Consider the following 16,129-nt stretch of genomic DNA (forward strand, 5'->3'; position numbering starts at 1 on the left):
TTTGTTGCTTTGTGTTTATGCAGAAGATTCATTTAGTAGCCACTTCTCTATATGTGTTGCAAGGTGTGAATCTAAACTGAAAAGGAATTATATTGTTTGTAGAATGAAGGCTCGAAGAAAACCTCCCACAGAAATGATAGTGATGAAGAGGCACATGCTTCTAGAAGGGATGAAACAGATCGGTCAGTAGTGATGTTCAAGCCAATGGTATCAGATCCAATTCACATACACAGAAAGTCACCCCTTCCACGATCCAGGAAGATTGGTTCTGTTGAAGTAAGTGTTTATGTTTCAGAGAATGTCTTTCACAGAAATTAACTTCTGTTTATTTTAACAAAGCAATAGCAAAGGTAATTCTGCTTTCGATTACACAGAACCAGTATGGTGTTAAGTCTCACAGAAGGGTTCCTCTTATTTTGTGGGACGTCCTCCATGGCAATAATTTGTCTGAATGAATTTTTTAAAATGCATGATCACTTTCCCGTAAAAGATTTATTTCCTTGTTGTTTTATAAAACCATATTAGAGAAAAAAAAAATTAAAAAAAAAATTGAAAATGAAGACTTTTTCAATCTAAACCTACATCTTCCAGCTAACATACATTGCTTTTGTATCCATCCTTACAAGACAGCCCGTGTTGGAAAGTAAGCCAACCTTCAGGGTCATCATACTGAGAGGGGATGGGGATTTGCGGGGTTATAGGGGAGATGCAGGAGGTGAGATAAATGTCTTCATCTGTATTTGTTTTCATGTGGAGTGGAAGTGACTCCACTCATTCAGCATTTGAAGGTAAGACAATAGACTGTAAGTTGTGTTTTTTTAAATGGGTGGGGTTTGTGTTTTCATTAAGTCTCTAGATAACAGCTTGAACAGTCTAGTCTCCTGTCTTGAAGGCCATGACGTCTAGGTGTGCTTCACAGATACAGCTTTAATGTCACAGAGGTGGGGGATGCAGAGCATTGTCACTGATACCATTTGTACAGTTGATTGGCAAAGCTTCAGTTGGTGCATAGTGGCACTTCTATGACGTTAATGCTAGAAGCAGACTAACAGCTTCTTATTGCCTCATTTTCAGTTGCTTAAAACCATCAGAACTTAAGATTCACACCAAAAGCTTTTCCTTTCATGTTTGTGTTGGCAATGGACTGTTTGTATGCAATGCAAGTATCACAGAAGTAAGATTTGCAAGTTATTTGGTTATTGGTAGTATGGAGAGAAAAAGATGCATGGTTTCCTTCTATAAGGATATCTGTATAACTTCACGTGACTTTCATAAATTAACATAGGTAATAAATGTGAATGTCTGACATTTTCTATTTCCAAGTTTTATCATAAACAAATGCTCACAACATCAATATTTTGGATTTTTAAATGCTCTTTTCAGTACGATCATGCAAGCTCCCCTCCTAGTTATGAGTTCATATACACACAGCTTAATAGACTTTTACTTCAAACTTTTAACCTTTTTCATTTTCATAAATTGTGTGGGAATTACTTTCAAAAGGTATCAGTAACACCAATTACTAAATTTTAACTGTGCGTATAATATGGCTCCTAATAGAATTGGTTCCAGCATTCAGTGACTGTTTATTTGCTGGAATATTTAAAGAAAACATACACTATGATTTTTTTTTTATTTTTTTTTTTTGTCCAAAAGGAAAATTGAGAGATTCATCTGGCCCACTGAAATCTGCAAAACCAGTATTTGGAATATTTATACCAAATAGTATTTTCAAGTGTTTTTAAAAAAAAGTCCTTTTACTGCAACTTAAACTGCAACTGCCTTGAACCTTTTTATTTTATTTTATTTTTTTCCTGTAAGGCAATTCTTTTCCCTTACATCCATTAATTTGAAGGGACACTGTCAAGTGTGAGATTAGATGGAAGTTTACATTTGGGGTATAGTTAGCAATATTTAGAGAAACATTGCTACTGTAACTGAGTCATGCAAAAAAAAAAAAAAAAAAAAAAGATTTTGAAGAGTAAAATGAGAAAGTAAGGCTCATTAGCATTGGAAATCAAATTCTTTATTGCAAAAAATGTTGTTTACTAATGCTACGTAGTAATATAGGGCATGCAGGACTCAGCCTGACACTGTCTTCCCTTGAAGTCTTGTAGCTGTCCAGCTTCAGATAATCGTTAGGGTGTTTTTAAGGTTGGAAAACTACTATCAGTCAGATTGGTGTCACTTAACAGTCAGTCAGTTGTAAAGTCAAAGGTGATTCTAAAAATCAGAGTCTCTTAGATCAGGCTATAGACTTATCAATGAAAATTATTAAGTACTAAATAGGAAAATTTAATGTACTTAGAGGGGGAAAACTATTAAACAGTATGTCAAGGATAAAAAGATATTCCGTTTCCAACATGAGGAATTCTAAAAATTATGAACCAATTATTGATGCCCATTATTTTTCTTTCATGCCGTTATTTAATAATTAATATACCAGAAATGTGATTAGAATGTATTAAAATATAATTGATTGAGTGGAAGTGATAACTTCCTCATATTGTAATACTTCCCTTCCCTACTCACTGTTTAATAGTTTTAGAAGCAGTATATTAAAAGGGTGCAAGCAGACTGGGTATTTTTTTTTTCTTTTCTGTTCATTTGGCTCTGTTGAATCTAACTTTGCATGCTTTGCTGTTTTTTGCCCCCTTTCTCACTTCCAGGAAGAGAGCCCCCTGAGTGTGTCTAGCCCAGAGTGTATTGGTACCTGGCTGCATTACACCAGTGGTGTGGGTACTGGGCGTCGAAGACGCAGATCAGGGGAACAAATCACTTCTTCCCCTGTCTCCCCTAAATCATTGGCTTTCACATCCAGTATTTTTGGCTCATGGCAACAGGTTTTTAAACTTTACTTCATTAAACATTATTATGCATTCCAAGCAACAACCAACTGTCTTTAAGGACATCTAATCCCTTGTTATGGATTACATTTGAAGCAAATTCTTCCACTTTTTAAAATTACTTCCCGAGAATGTTTGGGGGAAAAAGAGCAAGTGCATGTTTTTCCACTGAATGTGTTACACACTGTCTTGAAAAATTGGTTTCCTTATAGGAATTACAAATGTTACCACAGTAGAAAAGACATAGTCTACTGCATAATAAAACAGATTTCTGCTTTGGCTTAGTTGTCCTTTAAGACTTTAAAAACGGCATTGCTTAATTTGGTGGTAGGTAAATTTAAATTTAATTTTTTTTTTTTAATAATTGCAACCAATACCATTTAAAATAATTTATTTGGAACTTCATATTGCTATTCAAAACTTGTTTTGCATATATCATATTTTCAGTGGCCTGGTATTAACTATTGCAGGGAACAAACTCTAGCACTAATAATTCTTGCGTTCTGTATCTGGAGGTATCTAAAACTCCCAACACAGTACATCATCCATTGACTGTATCCATTGACAATATTTTGAAGATTTTCCTAAATATGTGGGGGAGGAAGCAGGAAAAAAAAACAGTAAATTTTTTAACGTACCAGTGAAGATAAAAGTTTCTTTGTATTTCAAGATATTGTTTACCGGTTTGACAATGGATGGTGTTCTGTTAATCATATCCTTTTTCTTTGAAATTTTTCATAATTTCTTTTTGTTGTGGAAGATTATAAAACTATTTGCATAGGAAAAGTTTATATCAGTAAAGGCTGTGAGCATCTGAAGATTACACTGATTGAGCCCGTGCATGGATCAGTGATTGTATGGTGTCCTCAATAGTTTGTCTGTCTTTCCTTCCCTCCCCTCCTTTTTTTCAATACAGGCGCAGTTTAGGAGAGTGCATTTGGTAAAATAAAACAAAATGTCTCAAATGTCTGTTCTCATATCTGTCTTGGTCTGTGTCCCTTCTCATTCTGAATGCTTGCTTTGCACCACTTCATTGCAAGGAACTCATATGTGAAATGGACTCCCTTCAGAAGGGGATATTGCATGATCTTTCATGTTTCCTTTACATATTTTTACTAACACTTATCATATAGCTTATTAACACTTGTCTGTCTGAAGCAGGCTGCTGTATCAAGTTAAATGGACTTTTCATGCCACTGTCCTACTTTACCTTATTTTTCTGTTGTTTTTTTTTTTATATATCCAGGTCCTATCAGAAAGCAATAGTAACTTACGAACACCGAGAACTATTCTGGAACAAAAGCAGAGTGGTCTAGGTATGTGCATACAGTTGAAATTTTGTTCCACGTTAGTAGCTTTTCATCTGCCTGTTGTTCTGCACAGTTGTACTTTCTTTAAAAAACTTTGATGTGAACAGGACCTGGTAGCATTTCCTATCAATAATATGATGAGTGTGCCTACTGAACTGGTCAATTTTCTACAACAAAAATTTCTAAATAAATCACAAATTGTTTGAGGCTTTTCACACTACTGACACTGTACTGACTGAAACAGGATTATTTTTAATGTAAAGTAGATTTAAAAAAAAAAAATGTAGTTCATGACTGAGTTGACTGGGGTTTTTGCAAGAATCTTTTGGATTGAAATAGCCTACAATGGAAACAGTTAAAACATGTTTCTTGAAAAACTAGCATTTCCTACTGTGGGCAATTGATGGAATTGAAGGTGTCTTACCAAGGAGAAGGGGGAACAAACCTCAAGTATCTTGATATATTAGGGTTTTTGCACATATTCCCTCTCCAAAAATTAATTTCTTCTTTTCAGCATTTGAATGAATCATGCTATAATTCAATGACTTGTTTCAAATTCTTTTAATTCAAGTGGTGCTTTTCTGTTGCTTCTTTGGAACTGACATTCACATGCCTGATACGTAAAAACATGAAATCTTGCACTACTATAAATTAATATTGATTTTTTTTTCTGTAAGTGTGTCTTTTTATGGGAAAAATGAAGTGTAGAAAATGCATAAGGTACATGCATAAACTGAGAAGTAGCTTTTCAACTCTCTGCAAAGATCTGTATTTTTTTGCATGTCTAATCTTCCTGTGATACTTTTCTCCTTATTATATTTTTCCATTAGTAAAATGCATACATCAGGTGCTCTTGTTTATTAAAGTAATTTTTTTTTATTGTGTGCTTGCTAAAGTTAAACAACTTTTCTTTTGTCAGTATGACACGATGTGGCTTGTGGAAGTTTATTTCTGTGCATAGGTGAAGATATTACATTTGATGTCAAAGGCTTTTGCCACAGACCAGGCACCAATTTATTTTGGCTGTGATTGGTCACATGTGCTAGTAATGTTTCCTCTCATTAGGTCATCAAAAGTAATGAAAGGAAGTATCACTGGATAGATAGTTGGTCTTCAAAAATGATCTGTCTAAAATGGAAAAGATAAGTTATGAGTGAAACCATTTTTCCTTTCAACTAGTAATGAAGAATCAAGGGAAAAATTTGCAGCATTTTTTTCCATTTTTTTCACTGTTCTATGTAAATTTAATTTATGGTGGATTATAAAAGTTATTTTCATCTTTCTTTATGTAGCTTTCAGTGGTTTGTTAACACTCCCATCCCAGTGGCAAGATCATATAAACTGTAACAAAAGTACTCTTACTTGCATGGAGATATACAAAAGTCATCTTTGGAAATGAAGTTAAGCTAAACTCTATGAAACTTTTAGATATTTTCAATTTCTAATAATGATGGTAGCTGAAATATGACTAGAGTATTTCAAACTTGGTTAACATTTTGTTGGGGTTAAAGGGGAGGTGTTTCCATGTCTGTGGAAATGCATGCATACTTCATTGCAGCCTGTCATCTCAAAATTTTATTTGGATGAAAGCAATGAGTAGTATTTTCCCAGTTTATATTTGTTTGAGAACTGCGGTTTTAAAACACACAACGTTCACATCATCATCTTGCTTTTGTTTTGTTGTTTTGGTTATGTTTACGTTAATGCTAACTGGTAACTTTTCTTTACCAAATGTGAAAACAGGATAAGAAGTCACTTTGTTAAAGTCAGTCCTCTCTTTGCACATATGGCAGAGAGTGGTGTGTCATGAGTAGAAGCACAATAAATTATGATAGTTTCAGCCTACAAGTACCACTCTGACATTACAAGCATATTGTGAACCTGTCCAAGGCACTGCCAAAAGCTGCCTTTTGTGTGGTAAGAGCCATGTGCTTGCATGCTGCATGCATCCCCAATGTGAATGGACGAACACCTGGTTGTTGTATGTATTTTCTCTAACTCCCATCAGGGTCTCACTGTGCGGGCCTGTTTAGCACCTCAGTGCTCGGGGGTTCTTCAAGTGCACCTAACCTACAGGATTATGCTCGTACTCATCGTAAAAAGCTGACTTCTTCTGGCTTCATAGATGGTATGTGCACACTCTCGCACATGCACGCACAAATCCATGTGCCACATTAAACTTCTAAAGATAAGTCGTAGGTTACTGATTTTAATGGAATCCTAGAATCCTTTGCCTTAGTATTAATTGTATGAGTTTCTATTCCTTCCTTATTGCCCACAGCTTGCTTATGTTTAACTTAATAGCATAGTTAATTCTTGTGTCTGTCTTGAATTGAACATTAGCTCACAAACTTGTTATACATGTCAGGATATTTCAGAAAATGCATTTATAAAGTAAAATAAAATTTTAGTTTTGAAATTCTTTTCTCTGTTCTTTAAATGTCAGGTTTTATCATTCATTATTGATCTTGGAGCATATACAAGGAATGAAAGAAATGACAAACTAGTAATTTAAATACTTATGGTGAAAATTTTAGGATTCCTGACCTTTTTTCACTGGGGATTGGAATACAAAAGAGCAGGAGATTTTCAGTTTTGAATAATCTGGGGTAGAGAACAAAGTCTTTCACTAGATTTCAGAATGTAAAAAAGCACACCTTTTATAACTCCTAGGTGAAACAGTATTCATGCTGTTTCCCCTCCAATTCATTACTCAATGTTCAACTCTAACCTGATATAATGTTGTATGCCAGAATCACCAGCTCATTCTGCTTGTTTTCATACACTTCATTACACATCTTGTAGCTACCAGCAATTCAAATTTTCTTCTTTTTAACCTCTATTTAGATTTTAGCCCCTTTTCTTGGTCCCTTCTGCATGCCACTCAGTTCTAATACCTTCTCATCTTTTCTTTTTTTCTTACCTCCTCTTTTCCTTTTTAAAAATGTCCCTCTTTTGGTAGCTGTTACAAATTTCAGGTACCTGTTTTTCTCTTTCTTAGACACCACACGCGGTTCTGCTGTTAAAAGGTTTTCTATCTCATTTGCTCGACACCCAACCAATGGTACGTTTTGCTTTTATTTTAAAAACAAAAACGAAAGGTTCCTTGCTTCATCCCTTTTATTTTTATTTCAAATACGGGGTGTACAATATCATCCAGCCGTCTGTCATTCCTAACTTCAAGCACAATTCCAAATATATTTGTAATCATTAGATATCCTGAATCCCTTCTTTACCATTCATTAGTCTGAATATAACATCAAAATTCATTCCTCAGAAAAATCCTTGAAACAAATTGAAGTGGTACTTACTGTTAATCATGATTCCTGTAACAAATTATTCTCCCCAATTACTCATGTGATCAGACTGTATGAATACAACATAAAAACAGAATTAAATCTGATCTTTATTGGGTATACACATCTTGATAGCTACTACTGCTTCTTCTTCACCTTTCTCCTGCTGAACTGTTTCCCTGGTCCTTCTGATTCTATAATAAATCACTAAATTGACAACTGGAGTTTATGATTATCTTCTTGAAGTGATACTAAATTAAAAAAGCAAAGCAGACACTTCACTTAACCTACCTGCAAAATCACTATATTTAACATCAGACAAAAATTTATTTTACCTTATCATGCTTCTCTGTTCATCGGTTGTGCAAATTACTTAAATATTGCACTAAAAAGTCACAGCGAGAGAGTTGCCTTTTAACTTGAGAGTTAATTTGTCTTCAGGCTACCATATTTACAAAAAAAGTCTGGTTTAACACGTGACAGAGGTCCATCTTTCTCTTTTTCAGCAAAACATAATTTTCTACTTGATTAAAGATGCCCAAAATATATCCTGTTCACGAAAACCAAACTCGGTCTTCTGAATCCACCCAATCTTAATGTAGTTTTTTCAGATTTCTTAATTGCATTTTTAAAATATGCATGACAGCTGGCCGAGTACAGTGATGATGATGTCATCGAAACTGCAGTGGAAACCACCAGCGTTTTACTGTTAGATTCAAAACGTGTTTCTTTAGAGACAAGGTTAAAGAAAAAGAGCGATTTTTGTTTTGATTTCTTGAGAAGCAAATGGGTCCTTTATGATATTCATTTGGAATCCATAGTCAGTTTTCTGCACTGCGGTGCTTGTCAAAGGAAAACTGATACAGTAGGAAAGATAGGAACCTGTTTTTTATCTTTAGAATCAGATCAAGTAATATTTCCCAAACAGTCAAGGTCAGAAAGTAAGAGCTGCACTTGAATACCAGTGTCTAATAATTGATTATTTTCTGCTCCGTTTAGCGCTCTCTTTTTGTGGCTGCATTCTTTAAAAATGGATCTAAATTGCTTTTAATGAATGCATCGATTGTTCTGATTCATTTAATACAGATGTTTTACCACACATCTTTTACAAGATTAATGCATGCTCTTTGAGCTCCTATGGAACCTAAATACATAGCAGGTTTCTGAGGTTTCTCTACTAACATGAGGACATATTGGTGTTGTTTTGTCTGTCCTATGGACTATCATTTTGATTCTCCTTGTCCCTTTCACTCTGTTTCTTTCTCACTTTTATGTTACTATCATACCTTCTAACTCATTTCAGACTCCCCCCTTCCCTGCCATCTTTAGTTCAAGGAACATGGTGAAACAAGTATCTTCTGACAGTGCTTTACATTACTTTCTGGGCCTCTTGTGCAGAACACCGACACCTCTTTAGGTGCTGGTCCATTTCCTCTGTGGAATTGCTAGGCTCCAGTGGTATGTCTCTATTGCTTTTAAATGTAAGACAGCAGGGAGGCTTTTTGAAATGCCGCGTGTACCCTTTCATTGTCTTGCATTTTGATGGGGACGGCGCTTTATGAGTCAATATAAACAAAACTATAAAAGGCTGGTAGTTTACAGGAAATTGTCTTTTTAAAGGGATACTGTCAGGGTTCTTCATCATTAAAATTAAAAAATATTTATTATAAATGTATACTTTATTGTAAAACAGTTCAGATAGATTTCCAGGATAACTTTTCAGTCATATCGGAGGCAAAAATGTTGCAACAACATGCTGGAATATGGCTATCAGATAAAAGAATTGTTAAAACCAAAAAAAAAAAACATGTAGAAGGTCAAATTCCTGAAAGAAAAGGGTGTGGGTGTATTTTGAAATTCCTTTCTGGATTTCTGTAAAACTGCAGTATAACAGTACTAGTTATTAAAAAGTTAACCTGACATTGTCCCACTGCATTCAATATAAAATTTTTTAAAAATATACCATCCAAATGACTCTGACTCTTCTGTCAGCATAAAGAGCTAAGTCTTACCTTACTGTAATGCAAAGAAAGGGTTTGCGCTTTGCATGCATGCATTGTTATTTAGGATGTTAACATGTATGCCAAACATATTTTAGTGCTTACTCTGAAGTGTAGCTGTTGTGTTTACATGAAAATAGAAATGAAGTATGTGGTGGTGTTTCTTTTATACATGAAAACAAAGTTTCCATGAAAGGCACTGTTTTATTTGTAGTATAAGTGAAGCTGACATAAATATACTTCAGATGATTGTATATTGGGAGTGACCGTCCCTTGAATTTTATGGCCAAGATGGATCCGAATATAAATACAGATATTTTCAGGGGGAAATTTTGGTTACTTCTCTATCCAAAGCACTAAATGGGGAGTGGGTAATTAACACGGCATACCAGAAGAATATTGATGCTTATTGTTTTGGGGGAGGGAGCAGGTCATAGTTTTAATGGTATCTCTAATAAATGTACCTTGAACTGAAACTAAACATGACTTCATTCACTCTTGTCTCTTCATTTAAATATTGAAAAATAAAAATGTAGCAACTGTAAATTTAAAATATTGAATTGCAAAGTTGTAATGTTACAGCTGTATGTTGAAAACACTAATGGATGTATTTTCCTCTTTTGAAATGCAATTGGATGAAGAGCTGTTCACTGAGTTTTCAAATGTGCATCAATTTACAGAACTGCAGGGTGTCTTTCTTTCCAAGATGTATTTAAATGCTTTTGAGTATACTAGTAGTATGGATATGTATGGTTGCTTTATAATCATTACTAATAGAGAAGTCCAGTAAGTTTTTAGATTTTGGTTTGGTGTACTTACCTGTTAAAATGTATGAAACTTACACTATTTAAATACTGTTTTTAAATGCCAAAAGGTGGGTGTAAAACTGTCTTACAAAGATAAAACGTGTAACCGCAAGGTACAAAGGTGGTAATAGTGGTTTTCCTTTCATATTTAAGGCAACAGTTTTTCACAGAATAATGAAGATGATAGAATGTGAATTCTGCAAATATAATTCTTCTTGGAAGTTCTAGCATTTTTAGTTCTTGTCTTTGCTAACAGTTGATAATGTAGCTGTCAATTGATTTACCTGTTTAGTGTTCTGCCAAAATACATTTGTAAAGTTTGGAGGGTGCTTTTTGTGCACGTGTAGCATTCCATAGTATGCTACATGGTACCTTGAATTTAATAGATCCTGGAAATTGGCACATTTTGTTCCAACTCCTGTAACCTTTACTACCATGATTTCAAGAGTACTATGTCTGCACGTCCTGATTTAAAATAAGTACTTTTTGTCATGAATTAATAATTGTCAATGCAATAGCTTAAATCCTGTCTTAAGTCTCGAAATCTCTTTTTTTTATTATTTTTCATGTAGGTTTTGAACTGTATTCCATGGTGCCTTCTATTTGCCCTTTGGAAACTCTACACAACTCCCTGTCTCTGAAGCAGGTGGATGAATTTCTCGCCTCTGTTGCTGCTCCATCAAGGGAAAGTCTACAGGAGACATGTACTGATTTTGTTTGTAATTATGTTCATTTTAAGTTATTAAATAACTTATGTCTAGTTAATCTTTCAAATATACTACAGATAACAAGTAACCTAAGAATTTTGTTTAAAAAAAAAAAGGAAGAAATAATTTAGGTAAACTATAACTTTAATTTCTGCAGTATCATCTTGCTGTAAGGACACTGTTATAGTCAATTAAAGTAATGCCTCTGCTATAGTAGTATATATACTGGTATAGTAGGTTAAGGACTTCCTGAAAATATAATTTGTTTATTTTACACACAAATAGCACATTAAGGACTCAACTGTACGGTCCACATTGTTAGTTAGATGACGAGGAGTTCTTTTTAATGAGCATGCAGTGTTTCCGGCTTTGCATTTTATAGTTTTACCTCAGCAGAGGAGTGTTGCCTTTTATATCTTAAAACTGTGTTATACCCTGTTTCTTTCAATATTACTTAGTGTTTCACTGTAGAGTTGCAGTTACTTAGTTTATAATAGTTTATGCTGTATGTTTAATATTTAAGTTATCTTGAAATTAAATCCAAACTGAATTCTATACACGGGTATGTGTCCAGGAAGATGGTTTACCAGTGTTTAGTGTGCTGCTCTTTCTTTGGAAACAGTTTCAGTTAGGTTAGATTTACCACTTACTAGATCTGTTACAATTTGTACGACCGGTGACTGGAAAACAGTCTTGAAGAAATGCTTAAAGACTCATTCTCTGATGAGAAAAAATTATACTTGTTAGTAAGAAAGTTTGTGCATAACATTGATTCAAATGTGATGTGGATGTTAAGGATTTTTCTTTTTTTTTTTTTTTTTTTTTTTTTTACTGTTGCTTTATTTAGGCTTCTACATCTTAGATTTGAATCAGTAGCTAATTTGATAGGGTAGAGCTTCTATATCTGAGAAGGAAGATAAGCAATTTAAGAAAATTGATGTCACTGGAAGAATTCAGAGTCTCATAGGCATTTCAAAGTTTTCAGCTATTTAAAATGCCTTGTTATGCTGGTTAGGAAGATAGCATTACTTCAAGATCAGTTCAGAATTTACAGTACGCAAGACAGTATTTTTAAAATACTTCCATATAATCTGTATAAAGGAGTAGCTGTAAATCTGACTTGATAGAATTGAGGCCATAGGCACTTTGTTCCCCCTCTGCTTTCTTTTAACATTTGCAGTTGTCTACGGTAGTCTATTGTATGCACATTTAATAGAAGTTTTGAATTAAAAGCAGTTATTCCAATGCGATCTTCATAACCTATGAGAAGAAGCACTAATGATGTTGCCAGTCTTCTGGCAAAGCATTTATTACTGAAATTTGGCTTAACCTTCTGGGCCACTTGGAAGTTATGTCAATTTACTGAGGTGAAAGGGAGGTATTTGTCTTTCATGCATTAAAGTTACAATTACAGTCAGTAATTTGTAACTGAGTTGCAGGTTGTGTAACTGTGGACAGATAACAGTTCTGTGGCTGCTATTTTTAGCATTTTGCTAAGGTTAATGTATTTTTATTATTAATGCATGTGTATTCTTTTATTTTTGTTTTGCTTTTTAGCTTCTCCAACTTATATGAGTCCCCTGTCAGGAAAAAAAATTTCTTTAAATACATACACGCCTGCAAAAATTCAACCAACACCACTTGAAACCTTGCCTGAAAGGCTAGCAATAGAGAAACCAAGCCCATGTAAGTAACTTCTTTCAGAGGCAGAATGACTAACTTCACAAAATTATTTCCAGCAGTAGGGATTTTTAAATTTTTTTTCATTGTTTCCTAGGGCAGCTATTTCTTAACTTTACTTGTCTGTGTAGGTGGGATCATTTTACAAGTCAACTAGAACTCAGCAGCATTGCACAAATTGTTTTAGCAGTTAAACTGTACTAATAGTTACTTTCTTTTATCTTCTAAGTGTTTGAAAGTATTTCTGTGGCATCTAAATTCATGGGAGTTTGTTTCGTTTTCAAGTATGACAGTATTTCTAGCTATTCCCAAGAGAGACAAGTGGAGAAAAATTATCCACCATGAAGCATAATAATGAACTGACAAAAACTGTTAACCATTCCTAAATGAAGATCTGCTATTGACAAAACTGGGGAAGTAAGAAAAACATCCTGGATAATTTAAACAGAGACTGTATGTGGGCTTTGATAGCTGAAAGAGAGAAAAGAGAAACTTCCCCACAAAACTTGTAGATGCAGAAATTGAAAATATATAAAAATGAGCTGAAAATATTGTTAATGCTTTGTTAATAACAGTAGCTTGCTGCGTGCAAGAAATTTTTCCCGTACTAATTAAAATCACACACATACACAGTATGTGTGTCATTACAGTAAAAAGCTTTATTTTTTAAAATGTTTGTGTTTTTATTTATTTATTTATTTATTTTGCTGCTTATTGGCATACACAGTCCTGGAATTTGCAACCATACTTGCAAAAAAGAAAAAAAATTACACCTTTTTCACCTAAAACTAAAACATCACCATATTGCATTTTTCTCTTATTTTCACTTACGCTATTTATGGATACAGTTTATTTTTAATATCCTTGGCTTTGCATACTTTCATCTAATAGTGCTTTATCTGAAAAACAGTTTTATGTTGAAGCCTGTTTGTATTTGCTTTAGGAGTATGTTTATGATATATATATATATATATGTTCATACACACACACACATATATATTTTATTTTTTTTTGGCTCAGTACTAGTTTTTTCAGATGTGCTAATGGGTCTTTAAAATTTAATATTATAATATGAAAAGCATTTATTTAAACAAATGTGAAATACTAGATCAAAGATTTTCTCGAAGGTGCTGTTTGAAAATGCAGAGTACGTCTTCTAGGATCTTCCAGGCCTCTGTGAGGAAGTTCACCTTCCCTTGGTGGTACTGGAGGCAGGAATGTTTTGTTGAAAAAGTGACATGCTGAGATCAACAGTAATTCTCTTAGTTCTTTCTGTATCTCAGTGCCAATGTCAAGGCAGTATTCCATTTCATGTAAAGTAACACTTTCCTTATATTTTCTTGCTTTTGGTGTTTTAGCATGGATATTCTTAAGTGTAAAATCTAATAGATTTTTTTCTTTACCTGTACAGCTTCCAGTGGATCTTCTGTTTGTGTATCTAATGTTAAGCTTGAAGAGGCCTCACAAGATGTAGAACTTAGTGGCGACACTCTTTCTGAAAAGAAATGAAATTGATAGACAAAACTGGAAACAACTTCCTGAACAATTTTTAGTGTGCTTTTAACTAAATTATTAATCATGCAGAACCCATTCTTGTCTGCAGTTTATAGTTCGCTTAATCTTTTGTTTATACAAGGTTAACTAATGTGCATTCTGTGTATTTAGGTCAAATGTCTTATTTTCTAAAAAAAACTTCAGGAAATATATTTATTCATTTGAACTGCACACTTTCAATGGAAAAGCTGCACATGAACCTTTTCAGTGTCTTCATATATCTACTGTAAACTTGTACAAAAGAGAAAATCCCAATCCAGTGGTATGTGTTACAGTGGCTCTGCTGATGTCACTATAATGAAGCATTGTCTGTTGTCATTATAAACTTCTATTTTCAGGAGTTTATAATTTGCCTGTGAACTTATTTTGTTGGCTGAAATTTTAACACACATCTTGGATAGAAGCTTTTTCTTTTTTTTAATTTAACTACATTTCCAAAGAGATCTCTTTTGCCTGTTTTTAAAGATAAGCAGGTGTTTTCTGCATTTTGAATAATTTTATATCATATATGCTGCAATAATTAGGCATGATGGAGTGAGTCAATGTATTTTCACTTTTGAGTCTCCTTATTTTTACTCTGTGTTTACATCAGACCTGTAACATTCAAATATACCTTCTCTTCTGTTGTTTAGTATACATGCTGTATACGGGTACCTGTATATCATCCAGCAGATAAAACTGTCTTTTATATGTTTTTATCAAAAAATTCTTTTGTTTACTAAAAAGACAGCTTTATTTGCTTTGCCATATGTTTCTACAATAAGGTGATATTAAAAAGCAGGATTTATAAAAAGAGAAACGGTTACAGCTGGTCTGCTAGTAGGTTTATCATAAAAATTGTAAATATTCCATCTATACTTTATTCCCATCCCTTCAGAGTAGAGAGAGTCTGCTCTACCAGAACTCAGTGGTTAATGGTGCAAAATACTCAGGCTTCATTATAGCATGGGAATTTTCATCCTTCTGTCCTTTCAATCTATAGGGTGAACAACAGCTCTCATTAAAGAAAAAGAACAATGAAGATTTTATAAGAGCTGTGAGAAGCATTATTATCTCAGTGGAACCCTGAGTTACTGGGTTATGTAGAGTAATGATCTGGTCTCAACAGTTCTTGAGATTTTCCGTGGCATGACAAATCATTTAATGATTAATTATCCCAAATATATGAAAGTATTGTCCACTTTTGTAAATTCAAGTGGCTGACTATTAATTAATGACTTAATAAACTACAGGTTAATGATTCTTTTCACGTTTAAGTTGCAGAAGAGGTAGCTTCTGAGTAATATTTTTAAGTAGGGCTCTCACTTGTTTCCAGAGCCATTGCAACTATAATTCTATTCACTTTGCCACAGGATCTGTTTTCAGTGTATACCACACATGAAATAGCTTTGGCACACTAATTCTAAAAAATGCTGGTTAAATACCAAAAATATGAAGGGTTTCACAGCTATATACTTAAAACATTTCATTTTTTGTAGTGTAATTGTTATTGACAGTGTTTGTCTTGCACACAACTGAATGTACACATTGTTTACCATTTAAAAAATACTGTTTGAATATAAGTATGCATATCATTCCAGTCAACCAAAGCTGTGGCATAACTTTTTTTTTATGTGCTCCTAAATAAAAACAAGATCACTGGCAACTTTTGTTCATTGAATTTTCTCTTTTAAGAGTGTATTTGAAATGCAGTGAGTAGTTGAATCAGTAGTCTCAGTGAAAAAAACATTACAAATATGCTGCTAATATACAAATACATCAAAATTACTTCTGATGGTAGGCAACGTAACTTAGAAGAAATAGGAGTTTAGCATTTTATGCTGAAAACACTCCTCAAAAAGGTAAACAGTCAAGTAGTCACACATTCTGCTGTGTTTCCTAATGTTCCAGAGTGATTCATAGAATGTACGTTGGAAGGTCCCCACAAGGA

At 33.8% G+C, this 16,129-nt stretch overlaps 1 protein-coding gene across 14 annotated transcripts in view; it reads left to right on the forward strand.

Moving 5' to 3' along the window:
* Positions 1-15,838, forward strand: part of PPIP5K2 (diphosphoinositol pentakisphosphate kinase 2) — a 51,506-nt gene extending 35,668 nt beyond the window's left edge. For 6 of the 14 annotated variants that reach the window (XM_082783630.1, XM_082783628.1, XM_082783629.1 and 3 more), the window contains 8 exons: positions 103-276; positions 2,670-2,843; positions 4,093-4,162; positions 6,165-6,284; positions 7,158-7,220; positions 10,831-10,962; positions 12,523-12,651; positions 14,057-15,838. In XM_082783630.1, coding sequence (XP_082639756.1) covers positions 103-276; positions 2,670-2,843; positions 4,093-4,162; positions 6,165-6,284; positions 7,158-7,220; positions 10,831-10,962; positions 12,523-12,651; positions 14,057-14,154 — 960 coding nt within the window. In that variant the 3' untranslated portion in view covers positions 14,155-15,838. The other 8 variants (XM_082783631.1, XM_082783632.1, XM_082783634.1 and 5 more) reach the window with 8 other exon arrangements.
* Positions 15,839-16,129: the final 291 nt, after the last annotated feature.

Source organism: Aythya marila (assembly GCF_965140915.1).
Source record: "Aythya marila genome assembly, chromosome: Z".
Classification (NCBI taxonomy): domain Eukaryota; kingdom Metazoa; phylum Chordata; class Aves; order Anseriformes; family Anatidae; genus Aythya; species Aythya marila.